Genomic DNA, 18789 nt, shown 5'->3' with positions numbered 1-18789 from the left:
AATGTAATCAAGAAGATGAGACACATGGTATATGTAAATCTTATATTTCTGAGGTAAGCTACCAATTTTCATGTTCTGCTTTTCTAGCCGTGTCAATGGAACCACAGTTCACTCTGCCTATTTCATTTGGCTCTTATTTCAGATTAAGGATCAGATCCTTAATTGAAACCCTATCTACCGACCCCACTCCTTCTGCCAAAAGCAGCATGGTTAATTTAAACAATAAATGCTCACCGGAAGTGGAAAAATTTCTATTCAAATTTTTATAAAAGCTCTAGGAGAGACCTGTTCCTTGAAATGGAGACTATCTTTGGTGCAAATTTAAGACAATTAAAGCCTTTTGTCTACCGTGCTTCTTAATAGTTTGATATGAAAGGTGACCTGATTAGTTTTAGCAAGCCTGGGAAGGCTTTGGTCACTACCAAGACACATCTACTAGTTTATGTATTGTGATTATTTAACTTTCCAGGGCTCTTGGTCTTCATTCTTTCTTCCATTAAAAGATAGGTGTTGTAAAGAACCTGTGGGGTTGGAAACAAGCCTCCCTTTTGTCCTGTCAAAATTGAAGTTCAGATTGTTTGGGTTCTCTATACAGTCTATTTCTGAAAGTATTTTTTTATTGTTCTTTTACATCATCTGGGAAAGTGAATAAGCACTAGGCCAGAGGCAGGCAAAGTTTTTGGCCTGAACGCCGCATCAGATTTCTGAAATTGTACGGAGGGCCAGTTAGGGGTGGCTGTGCCTCCCCAAACAGCCAGGCATTGCCCCCTGGGGACCCCTGCCCCCCTGCCACCCCATCCAACCCCCACCTCTCCTTCCTGACTGCCCGCCCCCGGGACCCCGCTCCATCCAACCACCCTTTCTCCCTGACCGCCCCGGACCCTCTGCCCCTAACTGCCTCTACTACCCCATCCAACCCCCCCCCCGGGACCCCTGCCCCATCCACCCCTCATGCTCCCTGTCCCCTGACTGCCCCCAGAACTCCCACTCCTGACTGCCTCCTGGGACCCCTGCCCCCATTCAACCCCCCTGTTCCCTGCCCTCTGGCTGCCCCGACCACTGTCCACACCCCTGGCCCCTGACCACCCCCCAAACTCCCCTGCCCTGTATCCAACGCCCCCCCTCCCCCCGCTCCCTGCCCCCTTACCAAGCTGCCTGGAGCATTGGTGGCTGGCAGCACGGCTGCACCAGGACAAGCAGCTGTGCTGCGCAGCACAGAGCACTGGGTCAGGCCGGGCTCTGCAGCCACGCTGCCCAGAGGATTATGCCGGTGGCGTGGCGAGTTAAGGCTGAGGGGGATCAGCAGGGGAGGGGTTGGGGGCGAGCCTCCCGGGCCAGGAGCAGGGCAGGACGGTCCCGCGGACTGTAGTTTGCCCACCTCTGCTCTAGACTTTGGTGGCTGATCCTCTTTTTCCTGTACTCCATAAGGTTTAAGTGGTCTTACACCCACATCTGAAATTCTTGGTGAAGATAGTCACTAAATCCCACTAAACCCAGTACATTTACCTCCTGGCTTTCTTCTTTAACCTCACAATTTACCAACTAAATTAGATTGAGAAGGCTTTGGTTAGTAATTTGATAGAATGAAACGGTACTACAAGTTTTATAGAGTATTTGTAGTTGGGAATATGCCTAAATGGAAATTATTTAAATTGGTTAGTCTCTACAGTCAAACTGGTTGTGACCTAGCTGGTGTTTGCACAGTAAGAGCTTATTTCACCAGCTAACTATGTCCACATATGGTACACATAATACAGATGCCATGATGGTCAGTGGGGGATCTAATGCAGGACTGTAAGCACCAACCACCACATGCACTTCCCATTTGCACTGTAAGAGTAATTCCATTAGCTGTCATTCTTCATTCAAGATGCAGGTTATTCAACAATTAAAAAAAAATTGTATTCAGCACTGCAAATGCAGAAGCTTCTCTTCTGATACTGAAGGTTCCTTATGTAGACAGTATGTTTGACACCCTAATTAGGCCGTTGCCTGCAGCTGATGAGCTCCAAAAAGAGCGAAACCAGTAGGTCCTGCAGTACGGTCCAAAAGAACTTCAAAGATCTTCTGATACCACAGAGAAATCTGAAAAATATATCTGGAGAATAAACTCTGTTTGCCTTTTCAATTATTTGTTTAACTAACTGTTATTACTTGAGGCATTTTTTGTTACTAATTTAGCCTAGCTAGCATAAAGTGGCATGTATGGCAAATCTTATTCCTCCCTGGAAGTCATTATGCTATATTGGTGATATCTTAATTGTTTGTGGAGAATACTGTATTACAAATGGAGGATTGCAACTTCACATACAGAAGAAGCAGCCAGAATAGATTCCTTTAAAACAGAGATCATACTTCTGTGATGATGTTGTTATAAATTTATATTTTGCAATCTTTGATCATTTAATGTAAAATGAGGATTTTGAAAATGGAGCACCAGATGTGCTTTTCTTTTTCCTTTCTCTATGAAATTGTTTTTTAGCCTCATTTTCCTATCTGACAGGTGATTTTGCTCTTCATATTCCTTTTTCTGCTCACCTTTTTTGTCGTCTTCTTTCCCTTCCTCCCCCGCCCCCAATATCTCTGTTTTGTGACTGCAGCTTTTTGATCACTTGATACCTTACTTGTGACTAGTTAAGGTGACTGTGCCTCTAGGTATAAAATCATGGTTAGTGGCCCTTTTAAGACAAACTATAATTAAAGGCATGGTCAGCTTAATTTATAAATTATACAGTTCAGTTTATGACCATATAGCAGGTTTTAGAATCATAGCAATGTTAGGGCCGGAAGAGACTTAATCGTGTCATCTAGTCAAATCCAAAGCACCGAGACAGGATTAAGACTACCTAGACCATCTTGGATAGGTGTTTGTCTAACCTGTTATTAAAAACCTCCAGTAACAGGGATTCCACAACCTCCCTAGATAACCAGTTCCAGTGCTTAATTATCCTTATAGCTAGACAGTTTTTTCCTACCATCCAACCTAAATCATCCTAGCTGCAAACTAAGTTGATTACCTCTTGTCCTACCCTGGGTGTACATTCAGAACAATTGATCACTGTCTTCTTTATATATTTGAAGACTGGTATCATGTTCCCCCCTCAGCCTGGTTTTCTCTAGAATGCCATCCTAACCATGTTTGTATAGCTGCATTCTATCATGTTGCCTAACTGTATCAGTGCCTTCTGGGAAACTGGCTAACCCTCAGCAGCACAGAGCTGCACCATGTGGGGTAATGCACTCTGAGATGCTCTACTATCCAGAAAGTGGAAAGGAAGGAGGACTGGCCCACTTGGTACACAGACATGATTAAGGGGTCCCGTCAGTCTTGCAAAATGAGAGTGGCAGGGGGAATGGTGTGCTGAACCAATTTCATGAAGATAACCATATTCCAGTGCAGGTCTCTTGCTGAGGAGAAATGCTGGTAGCTGTCATGGTTACTCAGAAAAAATGTGGTTGCCTTCTGTGTGATCAGAAGACACTGTTTGAGCAAACCACCCCATTAACTGAGTACAAATGGTTAAATGTTACTGTGTGGACCAGGCCTAAAAGTTGTAAAGGTCCTGTTTTCATTACAATTTTTAAATGAGTTTGCAACTAAACATTGTTTGTGTCAACACACAACATGGTCACTATTCAGTTAGTAACTATGGCTGCTAATAATGTTGCATCCTTGCCAGCAGCCTATTTGTCGCATGGTTGTCTTACTGTAATCCATCTGTAACATTGTTGCTTTATTATATGGACAGAATCTGCTAACAGTGCTTACGTGACTGGTTTGTTGATCCTTCTGCCCTCCTGCTCCCTGTACAACCAGACATCACAGAGTTTACTACCTTTGTGTATATTTTCTGGGCATGGTCCCCTTTGGGTACTATTGAATAGCTTCCCAGATTTTCCCAGTATACATTGATACAAAGATGATAAGGCAGCTTATTTGGTGTAGATGCAAAAACATAGCTGACAGATGGTTGTGTTGTAGAAAAAAAGCTGATGTGTGGGTATGATTAAAACATTTATTGTAATCAGTTCAGATGATTATGACAAAATGGTTACAAAACATAATTATAATGATAGAATGGATGTGCACTAATATGGGATCTGAGTTACCTAGGAAAGAATTTTCTATAGTATCTGGCTGGTGAATCTTGTCCATATGCTCAGAGTTTAGCTGATCGCCATATTTGGGGTCGGGAAGGAATTTTCCTCCAGGGCAGATTGGAAGAGGCCCTGGAGGTTTTTCGCCTTCCTCCGTAGCATGGGGCACGGGTCACTTGCTGGAGGATTCTCTGCTCTTTGAAGTTTTTAAACCACGATTTGAGGACTTCAATAGCTCAGACATAGGTGAGAGGTTTTTCGCAGGAGTGGTGGGTGAAATTCTGTGGCCTGCATTGTGCAAGAGGTCAGACTAGATGATCATAATGGTCCCTTCTGACATAAATAAATATGAATATATACAGAAATATGAATAATACAGGGCTTAAATTTTCAAAAGTGACTGGTGATTTTGGGTGCCGGTGTTTTTGGGTGCCCAGTTTGAAACATGTTAGAGCCTGATTTTCTATGGGCAGGTGCTCAGCTCTTCTGAAAATCAGGTTTCCTTAAGCTGTCCAAAACTTGAGATGCCCCAAATCGCTAGTCACTCTTGAAAATGTAGACTAATGACTTCATGTTCCTGACTTTTCCGGGACAGGCCTTTCATTTCTAAATGGGACTTTCCTGTCACGGTATTGGGGCTCAGAGGAGATTGGAGGAGTTTCACCCTCTTCACAGATTTGTTAATAATTTAAATGAGACCATTATATTTGAGAAGTGCAGGGGTAGTAACCTAGAAGTGTGTTCCATTTTTTTTTATTGAAACAAAGCTGCTGTCTTATAGCTCTAACCAAATGAGAAGAACTATATCTTTTCCAAACAAACTAACACTAAGTAGACATGTTGGAATGCTTTATAATTTCATGCCTTATTTATTTATTTATTCATATAAAATTATCAGTGCAACACAGTACTCAAGGGGGATATTAAGATGTATTAAGATTCTGAGCTGTTTCTAGAATGCTTCTTTGAAATTATTTTTAAAAAACACAAGTTGGAGCTAGTCAAATTTTGTTAATATTTTTAACAATGTTTTTTTGACAGAATCTATTTGGATTTTTGGCAAATTTTTGACTGATGGTTTTTTTTTTTAAATAAATAGTTTTGGTTGTGGAAGAATCCATTTAGTTTGTTCAGCCCCACACCCACCTTTTCAGGAGGGAAAAGAAGGGGTTTTTTTTGTTTTAAAGTGTGATTTTCCCTCTCTGTCTTTTCCAGTGGCAGGAAAAAGTGAGGGAAGAACAATTAAACTGCTAAATGCTAATCTTGTTGTTTCAATTTAATTTAAAAAATTGAAAATTTTCAGGAATTAAATTTCAAATTACAAAATTTTCAAATTACAAAATGTTTGTTGAAATTTTTTTTAAAATGTTCACTAGCTCTAACTGTAGTTTGAAAAGAGAGCATGGTGTTTTCTTTTTTTTATGCTATAAAAGCAGCCTAAGTCTCACAGAGACCATGATCTTCTACCTCATTATAACACACACAATTTTGTGGGTTTTGATAAAGGGACAAACCCTGTCCTTTTCATATCTAAAAGTGGACCGTTGTGGTTCCACAATATAAGTTTGGGGAAATGTTGGGACCCTGTAGGTCCATACCCGACACTTGCTGCTCCTTTGCACAGCTCCTTTGAGCTCCACAGCTCCCTGTGTTCCACCATGCTGAAGGTGTGATGCTACTGGATCTGTGGCTATGCAGGGCAGGTGGATCTGTGGCTATGCAGATCAATTTGCTACCGCCCCTGCACCCACAGGGATGGGGAAGAGTTCCAAGGACATTATTGCAACCTTGAGGCTTTTGTAGCAATAATAGAATTGCTCTGTTTTTACTTTGCAGCTATAGGATGATGATTCTATCTGTAAAAAACCCTCTTGCCATGAGTTCTCTCTGTTTCCTCAGCCCAGTGGTGCAAGTACAGCAGTATGGTCCAATACGCCATACCACTGAGATATTTATAGCCAGTACTCCATACTGGAAAGACACAGGAGGAGCAGAACATGGGGCTGCCAGCAGTTCCTCCGGCGTGGCTGTACTGCCCCCAGCCCTTCCACGCAGCTGCGTCTCCTGTCTGGGGTCTGTATAGCCCAGCCGGAGGACAGGGCTGGGGGCGGGGTACAGCTGCACTAGAAGAGCTGCCAGCATGGGGCCTCCCAGCGTCCCCACATTCTGCTCCTTTCGGTGCTGTGGTTCTGAAGAGCCCTGTGGTTCAGAAGTCTCCGGTGCAGTGGGAGGAGAACAGAGCCCCACCCACAGGTAATGTGGCATGGATCAATGGGAGGGGCCGGGGAGAGCACGGGGCTCTGGGCTGGGGGTGGGGAGGGGTCATGTGGGGAGGTCACATGCCCCTCCTTTAGCTGGTGCCCCCCTTTTGTGTCACTTCCATGAGTGCAGCGTACTGGTAAGAAATGAATTCTATTTGCACCACTGCCTCAGCCCAATTGCTTGATTTGGTGAAGGGGACAGATTTGCCTCACAGGCAGGAAAGGGGTAAAATCTGAAGTGAATCAGGTGAAAAATTGCTACCCAGAGGACTGAAATGAAGATTGATGTGGCAGCAGCAATAGTTTGTGGAAAGCTCTCGGCCATCAACTGTGGAAAAAAACTGTCTGAGGCATAATGAGTAACTGCTATGTACTTGGAAGTAAATATTAAAACAGTAACAGTACTAATGATGATGGGCAATCACTCGTTACCAAGTATGATCATCTTCCATGGGAGTTATGGGTCCTCAGGTGGCTAATAAGGCTAATCCTTGAACCACAAGTTCTATTGCAATGTGGGCAGGTGTTTTCAGGCTCAGCTGGAGGCAGTTGACCATGACTGGAAGTCAGTCTCTCCTTCCTTCTGCGCCTCTTGTCCTCTTCAGCTTGTTGGCGAACAAGTTCAAAATGCAGGGACCGTCATGTAGGACTTCACTCCATTTTGAGCGATCCTGGGCAAATGTCTCCCAAGTGTGAATGTCAATATTACACTTTTTTAGGTTGTCCTTCAGTAAGTCCTTATATCACTTCCGTTGTCTACCCACGTTACGGTACCCTTCTTTCAGCTGAGAGAACAGAACCTGTTTTGGGAGGCGATAGTCTGGCATCTGGACAATGTGACCAGTCCAGTGGAATTGCTGACTGATGATCATTGCCTCGATACTGGTGGTCTTTGCCTCTTTGAGGACCCTAATATTGGTGTGCCTGTCTTCCCATTTGATCTTCAGAATCTTATTAAGGCAGCGTTGATGGTGCCTCTCAAGGACTTTCAAGTGGTGTTTATAGGTTGTCCAAGTTTCGGACCCATACAATAGTGTTGGGAAAATAATGGCTTGATAAACAAGAAGCTTGGTGTCTGTTCGAAGGTCGTGATCTTCAAAAATTCTGTGCCGTAAACGAGAAAAAACTACACTGGCACAGCTCAGGCGATGTTGAATTTCTGCATCAACATCTGCCTTGGATGAAAGATGACTTCTAAGGTAGAGGAAATGATTGACATTCTCCAGTGCCACTCCATTGATTTTGATAGATGGGGCATGTAATAACTCATTTGGAGAGCGCTGATAGAGTGCTTTAGTTTTCTTGATATTAAGAGTGAGACCAAGACATGCATAAGCATTGGCAAACACATTCAAGATAGTTTGAATATCTTTCTCAGATTGGGCAAAGATGGCGTTGTCATTAGCATACTGAAGTTCCACAATAGATGTTGTGGAGATCTTACTCTTGGCTTTCAGCCTGCTAAGCTTGAACAGCTTTCTGTCCATTCTGTAAGTGATTTCAATGCCGGCTGTAAACTTCCCAGCAACTAGGTAAAGAATGACGGTTATAAAAACCGTAAACGTGGTTGGAGTGATGATACAGCCTTGTTTTACTCTTGTTTGTACTTTGAAAGTGCTGCTCAGAACAGTCACTTTCATGTTATCATGAAGCAATTTTAGGACATTTGCTGTATTTATCAGGACATCCAATCTTAGAGAGTACAGTCCAGAGGGCATGGCGATTCACTGAATCAAAGGCTTTAGTTAAATCAATAAAAGCCATGTACAGTGGTTGGTTTTGCTCCCGACACTTTTCTTGCAGCTGCTGTGTTGTGAAGATCATATCCACAGTTCCACGACATGGTCAGAAACCACTCTGTGACTCCAGTAAAATTTCTTCTGACGGGGCAGAAGGCGAGTTGCAAGGATCTGTGCCAGAACTTTGCCTACAATGACTAGGACGGAGATATGATAATTTCCACAATCTGCTTTATCCCCTTTCTTGAAGAGGGTGACAATCTGGGCATCCCTCATTTCACTGGGTATCTCCTCCTTTATCCAGATTTTAAGAATAAGCAAGTAAAGCTGCTGAATTAGCTCTGATCCACCGTCTTTAAAGATTTCAGGAGGATCCCATCTAGACCTGCTGCCTTGTTGTTCTTCATCTGTTTGGTGGCATTGTGTACCTCAAACAAGTTAGGAGGGTCTCCAAGCTCATCCCTAAACAGTACTAAAGGTTTTTAGGGGAATAGTGGAAAAAATGAGGATAAAACTTGGATGCCTTTTTGGGGTAATGATAAAAACCTTTGTAAAGAGCTTCGATATCTACTGATGAGAATCGGTATAATAAGAGCTGGGTGGTGGTGGTATTAATCATTATTTTTTGTTTGTGGACCATTATGTTGAGCAGATAGTCTTTTGAATTTTTGTGTGGTTAAGATACGTTGTTTTAGTGGTTTTTAGTAACTGTATACTTTATTGGTGTCATGAATTCTTGAGACATCAATTATCAGCCATTCTATGGATCAGAAGTCAGCAACAATGGCGACTTGTAGTTGGAATGGCTGATGAGTGACATCTCAATAACTCATGAACTTGAATTTATTATAATAACCCTTTGAAGGTAGAAATGTGCTTGTCTGTTGATACAGTGGAAGATAACTGGTTTTTCTATACAATAAATATATTTTCTACCACTAACAGAGGAAGTGGACTGTCTAGTTATAAAATGTAATGTTAGAACTGTCTTCCTTAGAATCTAGCCTCTGGCTGTTAATTATCTCCTTGAGACTGCAAGTTGATTATGTCAGATAATTTATCAGTTTTATTAGAAAGTAGAAAACAGCATTTTGATACCCTGGTCAATGTGATGACTGCACCAAGGCGAGAAAGTCTGGACTTGCAGTTCAGGCCTCAACATAAAATAAACCCATATGTCAGGCAGGATTCAAACAGAAACAAGAATGCTTGAGTGTCTTGTAACTCATACTCAATAGGAGTAAATTTCCTACAGCTCTCAGATCAGTAAGAAACTCATTTCTCTTTTTTTTTGGCTCCCAGTAGAACTATACAGTCCTTTTCCTATTGAGTTTATATCCCTGCTCTCTGATAACAAAACTTCCTGGTAGCAATTAGCCTTACAGGTGAGTGACAGTTTCTTGAGACCTATCTCTCCTCTGGTTTTCTGAACCAGGATCTTACTCCATTGGTTTGATAGGTCTCATGCAGGGTATAGCTACCCAGTGAGGTGCATTCCCTCTTATGTAATTATGGCTACACTTTAGGGAAGACCAATTTCTCATATTACTGTTGTTGTTTTTATGGCCTTCACAATGTACTAGATGCTGCATAACCATGTAGGAAGATACAGCCCCTGCTCTGTAGAGCTTGCAATCTAAATAGACATACAAAGGGAAAACAAAAATAAACAACCCCCTGCCTCCCCCCCCCCCCCCCCGAGACCAAAAGGTGTGGGGTAGCTATGGGAAAGTATGAATGTGAAGATCATGTGGCTACTTATGACTGTCTTTAGCATGGGTGTGTTTGGGGTTGAAATGGAAGAGGAGATGGAACAATAAAGGGAAAAAGGGAGCAGCATTAATGTTTTTCGGTTTTCTTATCTAAACATATAGAACATCATTTTACAGTATCTTCCCAAGAAAAGAAACACATGGGAACTTGGTTAGTCTCTAAGGTGCCACAAGTACTCCTTTTCTTTTTGTGAATACAGACTAACACGGCTGTTACTCTGAAACCTGACATGGGAACTTTGTACTTGATTTCACAGGGAGCAAGATTGGGACATTAATGAAGGAAAATGGTCATCTATTATGTGCCTTTATTTAATATGTCCACATTTGAATCAGTTGAAGCAAAATGTTCAAATTTCATTTCCTAGCAGTTTATTCCTCCTTCCCCAGTTTATTTCTTCTCTTCCAAGTCTTTCATTGGGATCTATGTATTTTAACCCCTATACAGCATCTAGTTTTAATTGAAGGTTCTGCTTTTTAATCAGTTCTCCAAGAATTCAAGATTCTCCCACTCTTGGGATAAGTGCACTCAGAACCTTCTGGAAAGCAGCATTTGTTGGGTCAATATCCTTCTCCACCTTCTGGAGGTGTAAAAGGCAGGGTAACCTCAAACAATCTTTCCCTGTACCTTTTAACTGTTGAAGGCCCTGTGAGCTGGGAGCCCACTCAAGCCCAAATTCTCTGCAAGTATAACTCCACTGACTTCATAACATCTTTATTTTATAAAACCAAATTCTGGGCCAGTTTAGACTTTACAGTGTCTCTAGTTTAGTTAATAAAATTTTTAATTAAAAACTATTATCTGATTTTCACAATCTAGACTGTTTTGGCCACCAAAAGCCATCAAAGTAACTTGATTGATTATAGTGATGTTGCAGCAGCAGAGGTTTGGGCGCTCACCTAGATACATCACTATTTTTTCCCTTTATTACAAACTTTTTTGCATGCTTTTTTCCCCTTTAAATAGTGTAGTAAGTCACTTCTGTAATATGTGTTTGTTTTTTTTAGTCTTTTTAATTGTTGGGCCTGTGCTATGGCATTTCCTTCTTAGGCTGCTTCCCCTTTCCCAGAGTCAGTCTTCCTCTTTGAGTGACTTTTTTCCTAGGGTGTAAGTCTAGAGGACATGATCTTGGAGTTATTTGTTTATTTACTGTGGTAAATAATTTAATAATTTTTTCCTATCTTAGTTTGCTGAGACATAAAGAGACAAGGCTCGTCTTAAAGCTTCTGCTGAGCAAAAATCTAGATCGATAAGATCAGGTGAAGAGTTTTAATGAAATTTGTAATTAACCAAATTAGAAACACTGAATTCAGATTTGGCCCAGCATTTAGGTTTTATAAAAAATAAGTTCCTCAAAACCTCAGATAATAAAATTGTTTCCAGTTAAATATGCTGAAGGATTTTTAAACAAACATTTTCTTGCAGTGTTTTTGTCCACACATTGTTACATTGGTGTTACAGTATGAGAGTCAGAAATGGAAAATGAATAGATTAATTTCTGTTTGACTTTTCACTGAGAGAAGTGCCAAAAGAAATAAGTTAAATAATGAAGAAAGATTCGCAAAAAATATTTCATTTCTATCAAGCTAAGGTGGACAAAGGTCACATTAAAAGAGACTTTTATTCTAATTGATGACATTAAGCTTTTATTTCAAAGAAAATCTGCTGGCAGAAGCACATGCTTTTGTTATTGTGTTGGCATACATGATCATTAATATATGAGGATAACAAATCAGATGCTCAGAACTTTGCCTCCATGTGACGAAGAAATAGCCAAATGGTTTACATTTAGGAGTAAATTCAGTGAGATTTTTTTTTTTGTGGGAACATAGGAATATGGGAATTGAAATCACCTCACAGTTCACTGCGTCTGGTCCTGTGATTGCAGGCAACTCCATTTTACTATCCAGTTCCTAAATTTATCAAGATCAATTTTAAAACTAGGTAATTACACCCTACTGCCTAAGTAATATCAGCATCTAAATGTTCTGTACACACAGACAACTTATTCGTGTCCGTAAGAGCTGATTACTTATTCATGTCTGTAAACACAGGCTGAGGTGGCCAATATGGCTTACTGCTTTGAAGGCTGGCCTTGCAATGAGGTCAAGTGACTTTCCCCACTTGCTTATTTGGGATTAGAATACAAAATCTGCCTGCCACCTAGTTACTGGTTTTAACTAGTCAGCCATGTTATTGTCAAGTTTCTGTGTGTCCATTTTGTGTTTGCACACAAGACTTATCTTTCTCATTTTAGATGAGAAAACACTTTCTTTGTATGTCCACTGAACTTCTAAAATATAATTTTCTAAAGTTTTTGGTGACAGTAATATTGTTGTTCTGTACCATAACTGTCATGTCACATGAACTTGTAAAATTTTTTTTTGAATTTTTCCTGCTGTTTGTACTTTCATTTGCCTCCAAGGGGTAGGACTCACTGAAGGCTCTATCCTGCCATGCATACTGATTCCTTATGCAGGCTAAACTCCCATGGATTTATGTGTGAATTTAAACTGCAGGATTTGTCCCTAAATTAACAGTCATTAATATGGTCTTTGTATATCCTATTCCTTGTCTTTGAGGTAGTTTATGAAGATCTTTCTGTCTAGATGATTAACCTTCCTATGTGTTCCATTAAAACATGCAAAAAGAATTTGGAATGATACATGGTCTTTTAAAATTCTTTTTATTTACCTCGTTTCCTTATTTTTTAAGCAAATATGCCCGTTTATCCATTATACACTTCTACTTCTACTGTGCTATTTAGGTACACTTTAACAGTAGAATGTTTCTTTAATGAATTCCTATTTGTTAAATAAATACTGTGTAATGTTAAGAAATTGCTCAATACTTTTATTGATATGTGAAATTCTTTTTTTTGGTAATTGTTTTTTGTTTTGTTTGCAGAATGCTCTTTTTAGTTGCATTAACAGAAACGAGAGTAAGTATTCTCTATATAGTTAAATTTAATGTTTATTTTTGTCCATTTTTATTTTCCCTTCTGTATTCTCAGTATTTACACCCCTACACCTGCAAGGGATGGGGGGAGGGAGGGAGCACATGAGTAAAGTTATATGCTTAAGTGTTTGCAGGATCAAGCTTTGTGTGTATTTTTGTATATATATTTAGTTTAGATGTGAATGTGTATATCTGTTTATCTTCTCTAATTTTTTTATTACTGGGGTATTTGAACAGTTTCTTTGAAGCTTATCTGTTTCTGCTACTTTACTCCATTTTATGATTTAAAGTGAAAAATAAGTAACAGGCATAGATGAAACTTCAATCAACAAAGTTACTGTGTTGCTACAAATGTCTCTATTAGTAGAAAAAGAATGGAGGGGAAGAAATGAAAAAAGTTACACAGATGGAATTCTCTCTTGATAAAACATTTCCCAGGAAGTGTCTCTGTGTATTTAATAATGTGGGAAAAATATTTTATGTGAATGAGCCAGATTTATTGGATCTCTTGTTTTTTGAATTGGGGTGTAACCTTTTATAACTTTTATGTTGAAATGTCCCCAATTAATATTAAGTTGTTAAAGATAAGAGTGCAATAAAACCCAACTTAGTTTTCAGTTTCCAACATCTAGGTCGGTTACAGAAAAATTTATTTAGATCACTGATTGACACTTTGATAAAAACCAACCTTATTTAAAAGGAAAATGATTAATTAAACAAACAGGCATGCAATTATCTCTTATACAATACAACAATTATACTTACACTTTTTTATCTTTGAGTTTATTAATCGGTGATCAGTCCACTGACTGAAGTACAGTTTTATATTCCTGGAACCTAATGGTATCCTTTTTTGTTACTTAGAGCATTCTTGCAATTTAGCAAAACTACTCCTTTTATAATATGTTATAATTCTAATTAACATTAAACTGCACCATGGCATAATTATAGTTCTGCCACCTCCTTATTGGCTCTTTCCATACACATTCTTTAAATTAAGATCTGGGCCAAAGTCCTTCCCATACTATCAATACAGATAGCATTTTAATAAAACATTCACAATTCTTAAAAACAATAATTAAAAAACTTGCTCAAGCTTGTTATAAACAAAGCATAACGGTAACATCTTGCTAACTTTTACTTTCCCATAAAACTTTATCTCCAATTTATCTCTAACTTTCTCACACTAGCGACTTCCGTTTTCCAGACCCCTCTACACTTAGGTCCAAAACCTAACTTCTGTTTATTTCTTAATCTAAGCTATCCTATAGGTTACAGGGGTCAGCTGCTCTCTTTAGTCCTTTGTGTGTATATTCTAATTGTACTATAATACATGTATGGTTGTATTACAAATATGTAAAAGCAAAATAACTGAAACTAAAATCTGACTGTGTCACAAAAACTCTCTCGAGCCCAAGACTAGCTGTAAGGATTTTTCCACCCTTGGTGAACCCAAAAAATATTGGCCCCTTTACCAGCCTGCAGACACACACAATTTCCATGCCTCTGATAATTATTTTAGTAGAGTTTTCAAAAATGGGGTCCTTCTTTAGAATAGTAGTATGAATATCATTCTAAGTCTTTAAGTGAATTTATTGACTGAGTACGTATGTTCTTTTTCTATATATTAGTTTCTGTGCACAGAAACACATAGGTTTTTTTTTCATGTGTTTCCAGTGGGATCAGTTTGTTGCAGTTATGCAGGACATCATACAAACTGCCGGGAATATTGTCAAGCAATTTTTCGGACAGACTCTTCTCCTGGTCCTTCACAAATAAAAGCAGTTGAAAGTTACTGTGCCTCTATTAGTCCTCAGTTAATACACTGCGTGAACAACTACACACAGTCATATCCAATGAGAAACCCTACAGATAGTAAGTAAAACATTATAAAATGTTTATAACATTCCAAAATAAAAAAATAATTGTATTGAAATGGAATATACAATACATTGTTAGATTTTGGGGTGAGTGTTATTAATTGTTATAATCTATTAATGCCATAGATCACTTCCTGCTTTTCTTCAGATGGTTCAATCTGCTAGTATTTAAAACTAAAGAAGCATCTGCTTGCTATTGTTGTTGATTTTATTTAAAATGTTTATGAACACGTTGTAATGTAAAGCAGCATGGTAAAGAATACATTTGTTGTTGTCATTAGATAGCTGCCAGTGATAGATGACAATTTTTATTCTCTTGAATATTTAGGTTTGTATTGCTGTGACAGAGCAGAAGATTATATCTGCCAAAGTGCTTGTAAAAAGATTCTAATGTCAAAGAAAACAGAACTTGAAATTGTTGATGGACTTATAGAAGGATGTAAAACAATGCCTCTGCCTCAAGATCCACTCTGGCAGTGTTTTCTTGAGAGTTCAAGGTCTGTTCATCCTGGAGTCACTGTGCATCCTCCTCCTTCAACAGGCCTTGATGGGGCTAAATTGCATTGCTGTTCTAAAGCAAACACTTCCACATGTAGGTCAGTAGCCTTTTTGTTACTCCTCCTTCGTTAGAAACAATTAATAGTGAAAATGCTCCAGAAGCTGCCCAGGTAACAGATGTTCTCATTCAAGTGTCAAATTGGGGTGGTTTGTAGAAACTCAGCAAATTGGCTCCTCTCCATGGTGTCCGTCATCTTGTGCTCCAGTTTGAACTTTCATGAAACAATATCTTTCAGGCTAGAGCTACTCCTTTCATCTTAGGTGAGTACCAACCAAATTTTGGAGAAACACCCAATGAATATGCTGTATCCATGCTGGCTGAGTGCAGTGGCAGATATTGGGGCAGGATGAAGTGGGGCATTTAGTTGCTGATAAGAATTAATGGGGGAAGAATAGCTTAAAGCTTCAACTACATATATTTTTCCAATTTGACCCACCACAAATATATGCTTGAAAAACTTGCCAATATGGCCTTCACCAGCAAAAGCTGTGTAGTGATTCTGAATTAGAACTGAGCAAACAGTTCATAACATATAATGTATTCTAATGGCATGAGTTTTTTCTAGTCTCATATGTCCATGCACCATTTAATGCTTGAATAATTAATTTTTAATTATTAACATGTTCTTATGTTCTTAAAATGATTCATGAATTGAATCAATTAAACATAACTGTTGTGTAGTTTATGACATAGGTTACCTAAATTATTGTACAAATTATGTAGTAATTTATAATAATCCCAGTTTACCCCATTGGAGAGCTAAATCATCCAGTAAGATTACAGAAACAATACTATATAACCTAAGCAACTATCAGTAGTGTCAGTTGTGAATTTTACAATCATTAACAATTTGAAATTTGCTTGTGGCAGATATTCTGGCTAAAAAATCTGTTTTGTAAACATTTGCAATAATAAAGATTAAGTGTGTTAATGTGCACAGAAAGCAGATCCCAAATGGTTGCAGTAAAATGAAAATTCACTTTTGAATTCAATATATATTTTGAGATTTTTTTTTTTGTCTACTTGCTTGGATCTTCTCTAAATGTTCCATTCCCTTTTCCCTCTGTATTTGATTCTCATCTGTTATTTATTAAATTTGGTTAAAACTGTAGGTATAGCAGGTCAAGGTTTCAATAATAAGCCACTATTTCTTTCAAAATTAAACGCTTGCCTCCAAAGCCGCTTAATTTACTGGTGTAAAATCTAAGCTCAGCAAGAGATTACCCATTTGCAAATTTTATGAGCAAAACTGATTTGGACATTTAGAAGATTTTTTGCATGTATTTAATAAAAAAACCACAAAAAACCACCAACAACTTTTCGCCGGTATCTGTTTTGTGGTTTTTTGGAATTCATATGATTCAGAAACACCTTCAGTGCTATAAATGAGTTTAGCCTTCGTGTTTTCACTTTATTTTAACATGTGTTTGGGAGAAGACTCAAATACCTGAAAGATACTATGCCTATGGCTAATTTTATGATTTTTCATTAGGCTTTCAGGCTATGATAATGTTAAAAGAACATTATTAAGGTTGCAGAGTCAAGCAGTCAAAAGTTAGGAAATGCCAGAAATAAGGTTGCTTGTACAACCTTAAGTTTTGTATGTAAGAGGATGCTCTGTGGGGATGGTGCATGCACAGTCTGGTCGGCACTAGAAATTTAAAACACTTGAGCATGTTCTGTCAGCAATTTTCGCTGATAAAACCGAAGAAATCTACTGAGCATGTGCAAACTGTAATTTTTTTTCAATGGCTTGTAACTTTGCAAAATTTGGGTGAATTTTCACAGAGATGGCAAAATACACAACCCTGATAGAAGGGTCACCTCTCTAGCCAAATTTCAAGTCCCTGCTCCAAAGCATGCAGGCGCTAGAGCTGTTCACAAAAAAAGGTCACCAGAGTTTGACATGGGTAGAACAATGTGTCCCCCTCCCCTCAATCTCGTTTTCTGAACAGCTCAACTGTTTTGACTGAAATTTTCGAAAAAAAAATTCTGCCTGAGGGAGACCTAAAATATGTAAAATTTCATCCCAAATGATACGTTTGGCACAGTTATAAGCAACTGAAAACAGGATCTTATAGTGGAAGGTATGTCCTGGAATTATGCAATGCTGCTTCTCCTCCAAGATAGAACAATACAGTGCAGAACAATCAACATGGTATCTCTTTTGTTATTTACTTAATTTGATGATAAATTCTCAATTTATTTTAGTCTGCCTTCAGTTTTTCAGTATGCTGCAGATTTTTATATTTCAATGTGAATGGTATTGCAGTCATCTGGGAGGGGAAGCTGGAGGTCTTGACAGCTGGGTAAGGGACAACTGTAGTGTTTGCCACCCAGGATGTGTGTAAAATGGTGTGGGTATTTTTGGACCATGAAAACGGCTGGACTTTCTTAAGCTTTGGGTACTGGGGGAAGACAGACATCTTCTCTTGCTCCCCATTTTGGACACAAGTGTATATAATCTGAAATTGAGCAATGGGATTAGACATTTTCCCCTCCTTATTGCCATCTGAGTTACCACCCACAGAAATGAGTGGGGCGATTCTCACCTCAGAGTTACTGTTTCAGGCTCTCTGCAAACTTCAGTAGGTATCTTTGTATTGGTTGTACCCACTTCACATTTTGACATTTCCTTCACAAGCATCACAGCTAGAGGGTTACTTTGCTATTTAAATGAAAGCTCCTCACTTTGGAGAACACCTGAATGGTCTGTCTGCAGCCACATATTGGGCCCAATCTTGCAAACTGTCTGGATGTCAAAAACTTCAGTGAGAATTTTGAAGGATGTGGGCTTTCATGATGAGGACCTGTAGTTTCTTTTTGTATGGTACAAGACTTCTGAAAAATTGCTTTTATTTTAATGTTTTTCAGGGAGTTGTGCACTAAACTTTATAGCACAAGCTGGGGCAATACACAGAGTTGGCAAGAATTTGATCGCATTTGTGAGTACAGCCCAGTTGAAGTTTCCATGTTGACCTGTTTAGCAGACGTTCGAGAACCTTGTCAGCTGGGCTGTAGAAATCTCACTTACTGCACTAATTTTAATAACAGGTAGGATAAATGCATTAAATATTTCATCAAGGAATTCCTGTGTGTTGAGTAAATATTTTCAGATTTGTATTCTGCATGTTGTAGGGTTTTTTTTCCCAAAGATTGTTTTGTAATCAGATAGTGACTTTTTATTTAATTATTAAAGTAAAATATTTTTAGAACGGCTCTTGAGAAAGTGTTTAATTTTGCAACATAAAGCACACTTCAGAAAGACATACTCAATGCTATCATGATGCGGCTGATTGGAATAAAAGTTCATGTCTATAGTAAAATCTTGCTACTCGTTAGTAAAATGTTTTCCCGACTGTTCATTGTACAGACAAATAGACGTTGCTTGCTCATTGTTGTTTTGTTTTAGATATGTGTCTAGTTCTAGATAAGTATCTATTTCTACACATAAGAATACAGTTTCCACAAATGTTCTTAAAATTGCTGTGCCATTTATGAAACAAAACCTGGACTTTTTT

At 38.9% G+C, this 18789-nt stretch overlaps 1 protein-coding gene across 3 annotated transcripts in view; it reads left to right on the top strand.

Annotated features, from left to right (window-relative positions):
• RECK (reversion inducing cysteine rich protein with kazal motifs) overlaps nucleotides 1–18789 on the top strand; it is a 140059-nt gene that overhangs the window by 55911 nt on the left and 65359 nt on the right. For all 3 annotated transcript variants that reach the window (XM_084619925.1, XM_084619923.1, XM_084619924.1), the window contains 4 exons: nucleotides 12779–12812; nucleotides 14507–14704; nucleotides 15038–15305; nucleotides 18143–18322. In XM_084619925.1, coding sequence (XP_084476051.1) covers nucleotides 12779–12812; nucleotides 14507–14704; nucleotides 15038–15305; nucleotides 18143–18322 — 680 coding nt within the window. The remainder of the gene's footprint in view (nucleotides 1–12778; nucleotides 12813–14506; nucleotides 14705–15037; nucleotides 15306–18142; nucleotides 18323–18789) is intronic.

This window comes from Lepidochelys olivacea (genome assembly GCF_965140295.1).
Source record: "Lepidochelys olivacea isolate rLepOli2 genome assembly, chromosome: 2".
NCBI lineage: Eukaryota > Metazoa > Chordata > Testudines > Cheloniidae > Lepidochelys > Lepidochelys olivacea.
This window is presented reverse-complemented; position numbering and strand designations above follow the sequence as displayed.